Source organism: Phoca vitulina, unplaced genomic scaffold (assembly GCF_004348235.1).
Source record: "Phoca vitulina isolate PV1807 unplaced genomic scaffold, GSC_HSeal_1.0 scaffold15, whole genome shotgun sequence".
NCBI lineage: Eukaryota > Metazoa > Chordata > Mammalia > Carnivora > Phocidae > Phoca > Phoca vitulina.
In genome coordinates this window covers 20,250,630-20,267,351 of record NW_022589718.1, presented here as the reverse complement: position 1 = coordinate 20,267,351, position 16,722 = coordinate 20,250,630, and the positions used below count along the sequence as shown (strand labels likewise).

Genomic DNA, 16,722 nt, shown 5'->3' with positions numbered 1-16,722 from the left:
TTATAAATATATCTTTCTTAAAGAATCTATAGAAAATATCATATATATAAAATTGCTGTATATTGCAAAATAGTTTAAAACCTAAAAATTTTGTATAAGCATACCTATCAATATAAAATATTATTTTTTCTCCACATCAATTGGGTTTTTTTTTTATCCATACAATTGTATCGTTTCCAAAGCCCATCATAAACCCAACCGACTTATACACTGTTTGAAATACACAGACATATACATAAATATATACACACACTCATACAGAGATATGAGCACACATTTGAGTCTTCACAGAAAAAAAGCACAATCACCAACAAAGCATCTCTTCATAGATATTTGTGTTTGCAAAGTGTTTTAATGTGGAAAAATAATTTTTAACTAAATTCTGCTCCTAATTGAACACAGTGGGCATAAGAGTTTTAGCTGCCTATCACATTCTAAATAAATGTCTTGATTTTGTTACAAAGACTCAGATATTTATATATGAAATTCCTTATGTTCCCTTAAGGCCTAATCTATCTCGATGAGAGAATAAAAGGTGGTTCTCAGTGTAATACTATAACAACAAGGATTTAGGATCATGCCTACAGTCCTTACCAAAATCATGTACTCCTTGAGTATCCAACTCTTCCTCTCCAGTAAAACATGCTTGAAAGAGAATTCTGGGCTTCAGATTTTACCATGCACCCTGGAAATTGTGGAATGTCAGTACTGAGCTCTAGATCTGGGAGGCTCCAACATCAGCAGCCAGAAACCCAGGCTATCTGTTTATCTGATATTTAACCACAATAAACTCTTGGTTAGACGAAAGGATCACAACTTGCTCTTTAATGGCATCAGGAAAACAATTAATCTCTTGGAAGAGCTATCAGGAAACAAATGTTTTCCTTGCCTTTGGATTAAGCCGGTCAACTGGTGAGCTTGATAACATTCATCCTGGGAATGTAACCCGTTGATGTGTAAGTATTTAGCCCCTAGCCTCACCTAGTAAACCATTTAATTATTTGTAAGAAAGCTAATTCATGAGAAGAAAAGCACACTGCAGGTAAATAGTCCACTATGAGAGAACCCTAGGAAGGAAAATATAGTAATTAGAGAATCTTACATATAAAACAAATCATTTATTCCTTAAAGGTTACTGTGTTTATATAGCTTTAATTCAATTAGGTTAATTTTTTAGCTTGAGGTTTTAAATAATCATGTATTTAGCCCAGATATTTTATTCCCCAACCACTGGGAATGGGGTATTGACAGATTTAGTGTGGTCAATTAAAAATAAATGAGATAAAAAGTGCTAAACAACTTATGGGACGGGGAAGGAAAACATCCCTAAATGTTTCCAAAAGAAACATCAAAGGCAAATTAGATCCCAAACCCTCAAATTGGGGCAAATGCAATTTAACATCTGAATAGGCACTTTAAACTCAGAACAGGGACATTTCCTCTTCTTGTATCCCTTTGTTTCTTTCCTCTTTGGCATGTAGTAAAGACATAATTTGCTAGTGTAGCCCCTCCTATCTAGGACAAGACAAAACAATAGGAACAAAGGAGTGAATTCTGTACCTGATGAGGTTTTAAAAAACAACTGAACTGTGATTAGTTATTAAGTAAAAGAGAAAAGTGTAAATCGTTCTGCCAATCGTGTGATCCGGAAAGATGTTACTGGCTTATCGTATGTGACTTTAAAGACAAAGATGCTTGGTGTCTACTTACACAAGCATTTGTCTGACTCTGATTTTCAAATACACGCTCATCGCTGCCACTTACACAAGCTTTCCTGCCAGGGGACCACCTTTATCTTCTAGCAGAAAGGGTCCCAAGTAGATCACACATACTGCTCTCAAGCCCCTACAGGGACTGAGGAAGGACCACTTCTCTCAAAAAACAACAGCAGCTGAAAGGGGCGCTATCAGGTGACCCAGAGAGCCGCTCCCGCCCTCGGTAGACCGGCGGGACGCAGACACGCCTGGGGCTGAAGTTGTCGCAAACTGCCATACTTTATAGAAGAAAAATCTGGATTAAACCCACTGCTGGCACTGATGAGTTATAGAAAAGGCTCATTTCTTCTCCCCTCCTCTCGCTCCTGACCAATGACAGACACCGGGATGGGTAATTGCGTTTTTAGCACGTTCTAATCGACATTAATGACACCTAATAAGGAAAAGCCATGGTTATTTCCCCAAATGCACCAGGCATGTCCAAAGCACTTTTCTATTCAGTGATTACTTCCATTGCAGCAGTATAAGCCACCAATTACTGGCAACACCAGAAAAATATAATGCAGTCAGAGTGAAACACAAACAACTTCTAACATTCATAGACCCCAACGTATACACACACACATACACACATGCTCCCACTACTGGGGGGATATTCATCGCTGAGGAGAGAGCTTAGGAGGTTTCCCCAGGTACACAATTCACCATCTGAGGAGGTGCTGTCCAGGTGAGTAAGTATAAGTTCGGGTGAACTATGTCTGCAGCCAACCCATGGCAACCTAGCACGACGACGACACTCGGTCATGGTTTCCTCCATGTAGGGTATGTACGGTAAGACCTTGGACCAGCTCAGCTCCTGTGCGCGTTAGCATTCGCTCATCTTTTCGTGGAATATGAAAGGTAAACTGAGGTTTCTTTGGTGCTGCTCGTTTGCTTGAAAGGCAGATTTTTCTTTTGTTGCGGCGCCGATGTTGTCTGCGGAAGTCTCTTCATCGTCTTCCTCCTCTCTCGGATTACCCTCCAGGCTGTGTCTAATGCCATAAGCGAAGTAGATCAGGAAACCTGTTAGAGGGAAGGGAAAAAAAAACATTCAATGTTTTAATATGTCAGAAAATGCCTGAATATGGAAAATGTAATATAGAACCTAATGGGGTTTTTTCCCTCCTCTTTCTGGGCTATTTTAGGACAGAATGCAAGTACGGAATACCCCTGCAGAATCCCCAATGGACGCTTTCCCAGTAGAATGTGCTTCTGCATTTTTAACGCCCAATCTTTGTAGAATGTATGTTTCTCCCAATTAAGTGTTTTTCAGACATTTATGTTGGAAAAAATTATATTTATTTTCTCAAAACTCAATACTATACTTTAAACAAAAGGATATGGGGTAAAATCTCAAATTACATCTCAAACACAAGTGGTGGGTTATCGGAGTCACAATCAGGTATTTTGGAAAACACGCCCTGTGTAAACAAAGTGGACATGGGCGTGCTTTACACGTGTTACCGTCACCAGGAGAGGCCAAATAGGGGCGCCTGGCTGGCTCAGTGGGTTAAGCGTCTCCCTTCGGCTCGGTCACGATCCCAGGGTCCTGGAATCAAGCCCCATGCCGGGCTCCCCGCTCAGCGGGGAGTCTGCTTCTCCCTTTGCCTCTGCCCCTGCTTGTGCTCTCTAACTCTCTCGAATAAAATAAATAAAAATCTTTAAAAAAACAGGAGAGGCCAAATAATTATATACAAAGCAATTGATTATTAACAGCCATGCTCATTGGGAATTAGAAGGAAAGGTTTTACGTATCCCCACCAGATAGTTTATTACTTTCATGTAGGCATTTTGCTCTGTTTTAGTTATAGATTTAAAAATTGGTTGAGAGTTTTGGGTTAATGAGAAATGCTTTATAATTTTCCCATCTAAAATAATGAGAAGTAGGCTGCCAATTAGCATTTTGGCAGGTGCTATGGTTAGGGATAATTCTACTTCCTCTCCTGTCCTCAAAGTTTTAAAGACCCAGCCCTCCCTGTCCTCAAATAAAGGTACCACCATCACCGTTTTACAAAGAAGCAGGCACAAAAATGGGCCGAGGCCACAAGGTGAATAAATGGCACAGGTGGATTCAAACACAGAGAGTCTGGCTCCGAAGTTCATGCTCTTAACCAAGATCAAGTACATTAAACCACAGTGGTCTATGTCTGAGGAGAGAAGCAAGGGCTCATGGAAAGGCAGGAAGCATGCTGAAGTTCTCTGCCAGATTCAAAAGAGATTCTTCCGGGCTCAGAGGAGGGGAGTGAGTTCTATGGGTTTGGACTCGGCTCCCTGCGAGCACGTGGGCCGGACTCCAAAGGAACAGGCTGCATGGTTACATCCCAGAGTGTGGAGCTGAACGGCAGAGAGAAGCAACAGAGCCACCAACCAGAAGTGGCCACTGTGACCAAGAGAGAGAACAAACTAGTGTAACCCGTGTGGAATGATAGCCTGTGACCCAAGGCACCAGCCCCTCAATTCCCTGGCACAAGGTAAGGTCCCCAAATATGGGCAAAACTCTAGTGTGGGTATGGGGAGATGAGCAAAACTGACAGCGGTTAAATCTCTCATCAATTCAAGTGGATTGGTGGCTTAAATTGAAATTGAATTAATTTCTAGCCAAAGCAAACAATTACATAAACCAGCATGAACTTAGGTTCATTCTTGCTAAGCCAATGGGAGGACTGTCAAAAAGCACACTCTTCAGCTCTTCAGGTGACCCAAACCAATGCAGACTTAGTGCTCCTTTCTCCCTGCTTCACCTTACAGACATGTCTGTTCACATTTTTAAGACAACTGCTCAGGGCCTGGGTGGCTCAGTCCTTAAGCATCTGCCTTCAGCTCAGGTCATGATCCCAGGGTCCTGGGATCGAGCCCCACATCGGGCTCCCTGCTCAGTGGGGAGTCTGCTTCTCCCTCTCCCACTCCCCCTGCTTGTGTTCCCTCTCTCTGTGTCTCTCTCTATGTGCTGTGTCTCTCTCTGTCAAATAAAAAAATAAAATAAAATCTTAAAAAAAAAAAAGACAACTGCTCAGTGCTTTAGTTACACCAAATGTAAACTCTCATTTTCTAACTCAATTTTCACATGGGAAAGGAATCATAATAAAAAACCATGTAGTAGAGATATAAATAAGCTCACTCATCTTATTTAATGCTAAATCCCAAGGTTCAAATAATAAGAAATTTAGATAACAAAAGAAATTTTTTGCTCTTAGCTCATTCAAAATGTCTTCAGAAATCCACTGGGACACTGGAAAGAACTGGCTTTGGAATCAGAGTCTTGCACTGCCATCCACATATTCAATCCCTTGACTTTTGGGGGCTTTTTTTCTCACCCATTAAGTTGGAGAAACAGAATCTACAGGGTTCTACAGGGTTCCTGGGAGAATTTAATTAAAAAAAAAAAGGTATTTGGGGCGCCTGGGTGGCTCAGCCGTTAAGTGTCTGCCTTCGGCTCAGGTCATGGTCCCAGGGTCCTGGGATCGAGCCCCGCATGGGGCTCCCTACTCCGCGGGAGGCCTGCTTCTCCCTCTCCCACTCCCCCTGCTTGTGTTCCCTCTCTCGCTGTGTCTCTCTCTGTCAAATAAATAAATAAAATCTTTAAAAAAAAAAAAAGGTATCTGAAAACATTTGGAGAAGTAAGGACTCAGATGATCTAAAATTTGGGAAACGAAGAAACTGACAAAAACCCTTTATTTCCAAGAAGGGGGAGGGGATGCATTTCTGTAATCACAGAGCATGAAATGGGGAAGACAGAACCACGGCTCAGAAAGCTAAAACATTAAAAAACCTACCGAGTGCCATCCAAATGCTAAATCTTATCCAAGTGTCTGCGCTCAACTGGACCATCAGGTAGATGTTCACCAGGATGCTGAAGGCTGGCAAGAATGGTAAGAAAGGAACCTAAGGGGGGAAAATATCTTCTTAAATGTACTCAAATTTGGAAAGTACATTCCTCAGACTGTTTCAACGTGGTGACAACTGATTTGACATATATTCTTTCACACTGTGTCAGTAAGTTTATATTCTTACAAAAAGGACAACCAGAAGAAAAAATCATTCTTGTAGAGGCTACTAAAGGGAGCGTCACAGTCTATTCTACTTAAGTGCAGCCCAAAGCAACAGGGGATTTCTCTGGCCCGCTAACATCCGTATCATCACCAGATGCAATTGGCAGTAGGGTTTGGTTTAGATTAGGGTTCACTGGTTTCATTCAGATGTCAACAGGGCATGCCTCTGGAAGTCTGGATACACATGACATCTGAGAGGGATCCTTCCAGGAAGCTCTCATCAAGTCCAAACCTGCTCCTCATTCAAATCTGACACAATAATTATAGCAGAAGGGCTTTTGGTGGGAATAGTCTTCTTGCAAGAGGACTGAATTTCTAAAATAAAATATTCTACTTATTCTTTGATACTATAGATTACTTGACAAGAAATTTGTTTACCATTATAGATAATAACGTGATAGGAGCATATTCGAGTTTTTGAGAAGCCATGTAGGGAGAATCCTTATGACAAAAAGAACATCTCAAAGAACTGCGACACTCTTGTTCTTCACTGGTTAACTTCGTCAGAAGTGTCTTTTTCTCTCTTTCTTTTTAAAAACAACTTACAAAACTAACACACCAGATAATATTGAGGATCTCTAATGTTCATTATTCATACCATGAAGGCTACTTTTTGCTGATTCTGGGGCTGCCTCCAAATGGTGAGCACAACGGCAATGCAGAGAACAAGAAACAGGACAAGAAGAGCAACACTCCATGCTTCTAGCCGGGCAATCGCTTGGACTCCGTAAGTGGTCAAGATACTCAGGCCCAAAACAAGAAATGCTGCAAAGGTGAGATATGCAGGTGACACAAAATCAGCAGGCACATTTCACTCAGATTCCCCTGGCTCGAGCAGTCTCTTGTGATAAGATATCAAGGTCTTCCCATGGCTTCTTTGTCAAATACTACGATTCTTCGTTTTCATTATGGGAGAAAATGGCTGTTTGCACCAATTTAAGAACCACCGCTCGCTTACTCATGACTGTCTCCTCCTCCCCCCTCAGCACTACCAGCCTGCTTTTCCTTCCTACATGTCATCAGGCTCCTCCTTCGCTACATTCTCACACTATATCGCAGGGATTGAACGTGATAATGTCAGGGGTGGAGATTTTCCTTTTTTCAAATGGGAAACGGCAAGTCTGTCTGTGTTCTGCTCTTGTAAACACTGTTCACGCAAACAAATAATCAATGATCTGTGTCTTTTCGCCCTCTTTCAGAAGGGGACATCACCACCCACCCAGCCTATTCCTGACCATCACGTCTGCATTCAGGGTCCCTCCTCTGTGCTCTAGAGAAGCCTCTACTTCCCTTCGCTTGCCACCGATAATCCCGTTCCTCAAAGCCCAATGAGAGCAAGGACCATCTTTCTTGCTATCCCAAGGGCTCCACAGAGTTCTTGACACGTTGATGGTGCTCAATGAATGTTGCTGAAAATATGACTGATTATGTAACTGCGAGTGAGCAAACAAGATGTTCTGTATTGTCTCCCAGTCTCCTTCCTGGCAGGTCTTCCTGGCCGGAAGCTTGCACACAGGGAACCCCCTAACTAACACTGAGAGGGACCAGCTCTGTACGGGGGCCACTCACACCTCGGGGAACTTCTTCCTTTCTTCCTCGATGACAGGACCCATGTATCCTGCTACTATATGGTCTCAGCTCCTAGCTGAGGACCACCGGTTAGGTGGAGATTTCAGGGCTTGGGGCGTGGCAAGCATATGCTAAGGCCACGTAAGACCTCTGTCCTCTCACATCATACTTGCTCCACCGACGCACACCCGGGGCCCTTCCGAGTGGACACAGCGCAGAGGACTCACCAAGAAATCCTACCAGAAAGCTCACGAGAGAGGACGACTGCTGTGTAGGCAGAGCCGCGGGGCTGACGAGCATGCGCAGGCTGAGGCCCTGCCCCCGCAGCACGGCCGCCTGCGACTTGCTCTTCGAGGCAGCACTGCCGCACGGCCCCACAGCTGCTTTCTCAGGACAGCATTGGGGCTGCTCATAAGATAAGCCGGGCTGGTACCTGGCCCCAAATAAACAAAAGTCTGTGTCTTTATTCTCAGACAGACACTTGGCCCAAAGGAAGCAAACACCGAACACTTGAGGTGAGACACCTGACAGGGTCCCCGTTGGGGCAGTGAATTGACCCTTCTCATGACTCGCGCCCCAGAGCGGGCTGAGCCAGGCCACAAACCTGCTCCATGAGATATCTGCAGCACCCCTGAATTCCCTCTACAGTCATTTACTTGCAGAGTTACATATGAGATGCAGAAGGGAGGGACCTTTTCACCCATGGCAACTGGGATACGGGGGGATTAGCCTGGAAATATCTGTGTCCAAGGAAATGCAGTTCCAGAAAACAGCACAGAAAGTCTGGCTAAGCAGCAGCCTCAGAATGACACCCGGTCTTCAGGCTGGCATCTGCTGCCTCTGGCAGTCTGCCTCTCTGGCCTCACGTCCCTCAACTTCCTCTCTCAGTCCTCCAGTGTAACCCTGACGAACTCCGTTCCGCCCCTGCCATGTCCCTTTCTCGACGTATCCTCTTCTTCTCCAGCCTCCGTCAGGATACTGGCCCGCATCACCTCCTAGGCTCTGCCCCACCGAGGACCTGCCCCAGTCCCCTCACTGTGGTCTCTTTCCCTCTGAGCAGCCTTTACTTAAATTTAAAAGTAACATTTGTCCTCAGTCTAAAGAAGAAATAGGGTTCACTGAGAAAAAAAAAATACACAAAACATACAGAAGAAAATCAAAACCCCCCACAATACTACAAATCCAGCGTTAATCACTGCCAACATTTTGGCACAATTTCAACCAGGCGTAAGTGCATGTATGTGTATATCGATGCAAAATGACTTCTTCGTGTGAAGTTATGTTATAATTTAAATAAATTCAGACACTGCATACAGCTTTGCTGAATCGGATACATTTCTCCACATAATTAAGTATAACTAAGAAAAAGAGTCCACTGAATAAATGCACCCTTATGTGTTTAACTATTCTGCTATTGATATTCAGGCTCCGTTCAATTTTTTCACTCTGGTAAATTACCTTTTCATAAACATCCTTTATATATATCTGTGTATGCCTCACCAAGTAAAATCTTTATTATAAAATCTTAGCAGCTGAGATACTGGGAAAAAAACTATAATATTTTTAAGTGTTTTCATACATTATGAGAACTTGCTGTTCATATAGATTAAGCCAACTTATTACTAATTATCAATTGTATTTAATTCTTGGCTAAGGACTAAGTACGTTTATTATACTTTATACTGATGTTTTTCTGTCCATGCCTCTCACCTCTGTGAGACCACTAGCTCCTTGGAAACAAGGATGGTGAGTCCTAATTTTCTTTATTCCCTGGGCCCCACACGACACACACCCTTGAGAACCAACGAGGACACTCACCTGAGGATGAGAACACACGCAGCAACCAGAGAGTAGGCCAGAAGAGTGCCAATGGACATCATGTCCACAAGTGCCTTCAGGTCAAAGAGAAATGCCATCACAGCTATTGGGAAAAGAAGAGAATGGTAAAAAAAAAGACCTATGACAAAACTCCATACAGTTGATAACTTCCAAGTCAGGGACAACTGGCATTTTTATGGTTCCAGTATCCATGATAAATCAAACAAACTATAGGAAATATATTTCTCACAGCTAAGAAGATGACCCTTGGGTCATATAAACTGCTAGTAAAACTTCAAAAACCCTCAACCATCTATCAAGTATAAAACACATTCTACTTTGATTATTTAAAAAATATTGGCCTGACAAAAAGTGAAAACATTCTACGACAGAGTACTCTCCTTTGATGTTTCAAAAGAAAAACATGGCTCAGAAATACTGGCTAAGTCTTTTTAAAACAACCATTAAAAAATTCAAACAGAAGATCTTTCATTATAGATGTTACATAATCATTTCAACTTCCATCTGCATTTTGAGTTATGCCACATACAAAACAAAGTAATTTCCAGTTAAATTATGTTTCTGATAGAGGCAAAATTCTACATTGGATAAAACTCCACACTCCGAGAAGACTGACTAGATTTGAGAGATGAATCGATGTCTCACACTCAAATCTCAGTAATGTTCTGACGCAAAATATACTTTTCCATTTGAAGAGTGAACTTGCACTGAGCAATTTTTTCTCCATTGAAACATCAAAGAGTGATGACTTGACTTGCCCACATAGTTGTCCCCTATCATCCTCAGTAGAAACACCACATTCCATTCACATGCTGTCTCTGTGATCTCAATTTATCTTTGATCCAATAATCCTCCGAGACAGAGGAAATTATATAGGTTTAACCAAATGCAGTGGCCAGAATTTGACTGGTTTTGACCCTGAGACCAGCAATTTCACATAGTCTGACCTGATAAGATTATGCTCCTCATTTTATAGACAGGCTAACTTAGCATGGTGACAACTATGAGGGGGCAGTAGAGTTCCAGGTAAAGTCTATCTGTACCCTACTTCCCCGTGCTCCTTCTACAATATCACACGGTTTCTTTAAATACATCTCATGCCTTACTTTGAAAACCTTCTGTTGCTAATATACTTATACATTAGATTAAAATTACAATATGTTTTGTAAGAACTACAAGTAGCAAAATAAGTAGCCAAGAGAGAAGAAAATGATTAATTATCCAGACAAGCTCTCTGATCTAAGCTAAAAACGAGCAAAGTAAGGTGAGGGAGTACAAATAACAAAAATATAATATTTCAGAATGTTAAAAAAAAAAGCCTTCTGCTACAATTATCTTCTGTTAGTTATTAATGTCAATATATTAGACTGCCAAATCAAATTCTTCCTGAAGAAAGAAGGATACATTTTTTAAAGCTCTGAATACAAAATAGAGTATTACCGGGCAAGATTTCACCAGGAAAAAAAATAAACGTTTTTATGGAATAAATAAAATGTGTGATCCTTTGTCAGGATTTATAAACTCTTTTTAATAATCCACTGTTTAATAATAAAATGGGCTTTAGATCATCTAGTGCAACCTTCATTTCATGGGGGCAGAAATCTAAGCACTAAGAAAATAAGGGACTTGACCTTCTAATGTATGTCTAATAAAGTGCCAGATTTATTAGAAAACATTGACAAAGTGAAGTTGCTGAGGGAAATACTTTCCGACTCTGAAAAAATACCATTTCATACATAATTAAGCATTATCATTCTGTAATTTCCCCCAAATTCAGAGTCTCAACGAAGTTATCAGTGTTGGATTGAATTTCTACTACCAAAATAGCTTTAAAAAGCTTGATGAAGTCTCTCTCTTGCTTTCTCTAACAGGACCTTTACGGCCATTCTCTCGGTCTGGAGAATCTCTTGAAAATTTCTGCATGGAATAAGAATCTGGCCAACGGCATTTTACAAAGACGTTCTGACATCCCCAAAGGTGGGCATCTGGGAGTTTTCTTTTTTTTTTCTTTTTTTTTTTTAACATGAGTTAAGTATCAAAACTGTTGAAAGCAAAAATAGATTCCTAATGGGGTCTAACAGGAAATAGTTGTTAGTAAGTCTTAAAGAACCGCGGTGGTCTCGGATGTGCATCTAGATAACCCCACACCAAGGACAGTGATTACTACAGCCAAGTATCAGTTACCCTGACATTTCTTATACTTAATTAAAAATGAGTAAAAATACAGTGAAGAACCATTACAACCCTCTGCACATTTGTTAGAAACCCAAAAGGTTAAAATAACAAAATAGTAACAAAAGTCCCCATGGGTCAGTTAAGAATGAATTTCAGTAGAACACCACCACCACCACCACCACAATTACCAGATCCCAATTCTCATAACCTCATTTATCAGTGATTCTTTTTCTTAACTTACATGCACAGCAAGCAGACCCTCTTTATAAGTCCATGCATGCGCATAAAATGTTCAAGGCCAATGTTGAAGACTCCTGTGTTTGTAAAGCTTACCAGAAATGACCCCTGCCGTCAACGTGGCAGCAACTGGTGACTGCCTCTTACTCACTCTGCCAAGAAATCTAAACAGTAAACCGTCCCGGGCCATGGCAAATAGAATTCGGGGTAAAGGAAACATAGAGCCCAGAAGACTAGAACAGAAAAATTCATAATCCACATGTGAGTTATTGCAAGCATTATTCTAGACAGGTATACACAGGTAAAGACCGGACACACTAAAATGCAGAACCTATGCCAAAATAATTCAAAATAGGAAAACATTCACAAACAAGTTATTGACCTTTATGTAAATAAAGACAGAAAACTGCCTAACTTTGCATTACTCTTCAGAATCCTTGATGGAGAAAAGATCCCCCTTTTCTTAAAAAAAGTCAACTCTCACCTGCCACTGCACCCGATGATAAAGTAGCAATTATTGGTGTCTTCGTTTTGGAATTGATTTGAGCTAGACATTTGAAAAGCAACCCATCCTCCGCCATAGCATAGATTACACGAGGCATTGGGAAAATGGATCCAAGAAGACTGAATAAAAAGCAAACACATGCAGTATGGCAAACACATTCATGCAAGATTACATCTCAGAACAGAAATTAAGTATTTGGATAAAACTCAGCGTCACAGCTCTGATTACAAAGTCTTGTTATTTTTAAAACGTGTTATGATTGGGCATTTAAAAATATTTGCCAATATTTACCATTGTGCTACTTATTATTCTATTGCAGACATTTTGCCCAGCACACTTACCAGACTAAGAGCAATACTGCGAGTAATTTATGCATGCCCACAAATTATTACTGAATTAAAACTAAGTAATTAAGACTTAAGAAAACCAAACCCAATTGTCTCATTGAGGCATTTTTAGTGGCCATAACTCAGAAATTAAAATTCCTAAACTGATATGAAATTAAAGAAGGGATTAGGTTATTTAATTGCATGGTATAGTCACTTCATTTATTCGATAATTACAAACTTCTTCTATTTATTTTATCATTATTTTTCCTCATATAGCCTGATATTTCATCAAATCAGTAATAATACCCAGCAGCATAAGATAATCAAGAGAGAAAGGGTAAAAAAAAAAAAAAAACAACTCACTGTAAATTTAGTACATAGAAGTAGCCACGATTAAAAGTCAGGAGCAGTGAAATTTAAGAAAACGCTCTTTGCTTTAGATGTTTCAAATTTCTCGTGTGTTTACTGGCTGCACCATTCCATACGTGACTTAGTTATAAAAAATAACCATTAAGAGAAGATACGTAAAATATTTTATTTTAAAAATTCATTTTCTTTATCTTTTGATAAAGCTGGGTTGAGCTTGGCCCTGAATAAATCTTTGTCCTTCTATCTTCTTAAGACCATGATGACATGATGTCTTCATAGTTCAGATTCTTGAAAGTACTTGAAATTATTCAGAATAAACCTCAAACCTCAGAATAGCAGATGGCTGAGAAACCAATGGGGGTAAATTTCTAATTGCTGCTTAATATTATCTTGAATGGAAAATAAACAAGACTTTGAGAGAGAATAAAAGCTAGGCTGATGAATTATATAAAAAGATTGCTTTTTCCAACTTTAGACTTTCAAAAAATTATTTTCCCTTTAAAAAATTAGCAATTAGGCAAAGAGATTAACTTTCTCTTTGTAAGAATGTCCTACGGGATACCATGGTATAAACTGGAACGAAATATCTTATGGTCACATGTTAATTTGAAATGTGAGTAGCTCAGGGAACCTGAGAAATGAATTCTCAAGTATTAAAACAAGTCGCTACTGCAAATCTGCGTACGTGAGCTGCAACTACTCTTTGCTTTCCACATAGATATCATATGAACTTCCACTATTAATTTCAGAACAGTAATTTCTATTTCTAGACCAAATTCACTCTGATGAGTACCAAGAGAAAAAGTCTCAGTATTTCACAATAAAAAGACATTATACTGAACAATGTCACAGCATATAGCCCCCAGTCACATAGACACGATACTATTTTAAAAGGCAGCAGAAAATGTCAAGTCTGCACCTAAGGTCTTGGCTGTCTGTAGCACTTTAAGTAATTCCACAGCCGGCCCGGAAACAAGCTAGTATAAGCATCCTACCGTTTTATAATACATACATATATAAATATGCGTGACATACATGTACGTGTATGTGTTTGTGTGTACCGATGCCATATACATTTCTACTGAAGCTTGGACCGTCATTATCTTGAAAAACTGACTTTTAACTGATGGGTGAAAAAGTTTTTATCACTTAAGATTTGTATGTGGCAATTCTGGTCAAACTATTCAGAGAAGACATAGTTGCATAATATATTCCTTATATAAAGATTACTTTTAAAACCTTTAAAAGCAATTCTTTAAACACGGACTACTTGGCGGTATTGCCCACAGCCCCAGTGTCAGAGGCAATGAGATTGATGTACCTTGTTGACAAAGCACAGAGAGAACCCGCGGCCACAACGTATTTGGCAGGACCCCATCCAACATATTCAAATGCTACCGGAAGTGGGCTTCTCTCATCCAGGAGGTAGTAGGGCATCATAAGTGTTAAAGCTGCAGAGACTCCAAAGTAGGCCATAAAGCAAACAAGCAAAGAAGTCACGATTCCAATAGGAATAGCTTTCTGAGGATTCCGGACTTCTTCACCTAAGGAGATATAAACAAAAGATTTATTTGCATCTTTAATGAAACATTAATAGATACAACATGGATTCTTCTTTTCCTTCATAGTCATTTCACTCTGCTCTTGTGCCTTCTGTTTTCTTAGCTTGCTCCATGTATTCTACATGAAATTTTCTCTCTTCTTGAGAGTACTATGCTATTATACAAAATTCCAATTTCTAGAGGCAAAAAGAGAAAGCAAGAAATCATGCAGGTCAGTTTCCCACTTCTAGAAAGAAAAGACATGCTATACCAGTGCTATTAAATATTTCAGGATAGTATGGCAGTCTTAATCTATTTGGAAAATGATTCATCCACAGAAATTAATGACTGTCATAGCATTCTGTGGGCCCTTAAATAGGAATGCTTCCATAAATATGAAAATAAAACTTTTTCTACCCAGTGCACGAATTTATATTAAACTCTGGCTTCAACACAAAAATAGTCCTTGAATCTAATAAGATTTGGCATTTGAAGTGTCCCAAAATGGCCAATTACAAGGCCATACAGTAATATGAACCCAGAAGAAGCATTTAGAGAATGATTCTGGCATGATTACTTTGTTGTACAGGATAAAGAGAAAAGAAATGCCACAGTCTATTTTGTCGTACTAAAGAAGAGACAATTTACAAGCGTGATCATCATTTGTTACTCATTGTGATAGTACTGGAGATTACTTCCAGACTGAAGGTTAAGGACAGTAATTACGACTAACATTTATAAAATACTTGACAGCTTGCAAAGAATCTTTTATGTGTATCGTATCTTAAGTAACCTTCATACCATGAGCATGAGGGGTAGGTCCTGGTTCTCCCCACTTTACCAATTAATGGAAACCAAGGCTCAGAGAGTTTCACGAAGATTCTTTTTATCATATTCGGAAGGTGTCACAGCTGGGGCTGGAACCAGCCCGTATTACCCCAAATCCCACTCTTTTCTTGACCCTCTGCTGCCACCAATGGGTACTCCTGTAGAACAAGGAACACCTTTCCTTCCACATAGACCCAAGATTCTTCCCTTACCAGTTGTTGCAATGCAGTCAAATCCCACAAAGGCATAAAAGCAGGTGGCAGCCCCAGCCAAAGTTCCCGCAAAGCCATAAGGCATAAAGCCACCAGCCCCATAGATACTCGTTCCATTTTCAGAAGGCAGATCTCTAAGGAAGAGAGCAAGCATAATGCAAAGTCATATTCACAGAAAACCATTTCTTGGAAGGCTATTGTGTTCACCAGCTCTTTGAAGCTAACAAATATAAAATTAAATGTAAATCTTGATTTTTCTTACCCTGTCTTAGGGAGTGTAGCAGTGTTCCCAACAATGGCACCCTCTTGGGTTGTCAACACTCAACTGGAGGCTGATCAATAATAGCATAAGCACAAGGCCCATTTCCACTCTGGCTAGAACTCACAGCCAGGCAGGACTGTGAGAGCAGAGACACCATATATGGGCCCTGCTCTGAAATAAAGACATAAAACCTCTTCTCATGGACAGTTGGGCAGGCTGCACATTTAAAAATTTTACAAATAAGACATTTGAAAAGATGAAATCGAATTCTCTAGGCTTGATTAATAATACTGAAGTTGGATATTTTATTACATGTTAAAAATTGTATAAAACCAGAAGTTCCTAATTTTTTCCTTCAAAAGAATGGCTTCAAACAACGTATGTAAAGAAAAACATGTAGTGATACTTCACGTAACAGACATTTCTGTAAACTTATTTTATTTGCACATCAGAACATTAATATAAATCTTATGATGAAACCTTTTATATGTAATTATTACTAATTTAATTTTTGAGACTACCAGGTTAAAAGCAAAATGCAGGGACAACTCTGCTTATGCAACCAATGACGGTCTCCACAAATCAAGGCCTGAAAATTACTAAGAGGCTGAAAGAATGCAATGAAACCAAAGGGTCCTCCCAAAGGAAGAACTAAGGGATGCATGACTCAAAGAGATCCATTGTTTTGCAAAGGTGGCAAAGCTTTGGAGGGGGAAGAGGCATCCTTCCAATGGTTAGGATCTCACTTCTCTCTTCTCCTATACCTCCTGCACGGCTTGAAGCCAGGAACAAGCCACTGCTTGGCTTCAGATAGCTGCTCAACAGTGAGCACACTTACGTATTTATGTCTGGGGGGAGACTGGAAGAAGAATCTTGGAATAGGGCGCCTGGGTGGCTCAGCCGTTAAGCGTCTGCCTTCGGCTCAGGTCATGATCCCAGGGTCCTGGGATCGAGTCCCACATCGGGCTCCCTGCTCGGCGGGAAGCCTGCTTCTCCCTCTCCCACTCCCCCTGCTTGTGTTCCCTCTCTCGCTGTGTCTCTCTCTCTCAAATG

General features: G+C 40.4%; 1 protein-coding gene across 1 annotated transcript in view; it reads right to left on the bottom strand.

Annotated features, from left to right (window-relative positions):
• Window positions 1–66: 66 nt before the first annotated feature.
• The window catches only part of SLC7A2 (solute carrier family 7 member 2), a 64,079-nt gene continuing 47,423 nt past the window's right edge, over window positions 67–16,722 (bottom strand). The window contains exons 5-13 of the mRNA XM_032413531.1: window positions 15,408–15,541; window positions 14,151–14,370; window positions 12,108–12,248; window positions 11,720–11,856; window positions 9,191–9,293; window positions 7,600–7,805; window positions 6,402–6,568; window positions 5,528–5,636; window positions 67–2,777 (exon numbers count right to left, since the gene is read on the bottom strand). Coding sequence (XP_032269422.1) covers window positions 2,581–2,777; window positions 5,528–5,636; window positions 6,402–6,568; window positions 7,600–7,805; window positions 9,191–9,293; window positions 11,720–11,856; window positions 12,108–12,248; window positions 14,151–14,370; window positions 15,408–15,541 — 1,414 coding nt within the window. The 3' untranslated portion in view covers window positions 67–2,580. The remainder of the gene's footprint in view (window positions 2,778–5,527; window positions 5,637–6,401; window positions 6,569–7,599; window positions 7,806–9,190; window positions 9,294–11,719; window positions 11,857–12,107; window positions 12,249–14,150; window positions 14,371–15,407; window positions 15,542–16,722) is intronic.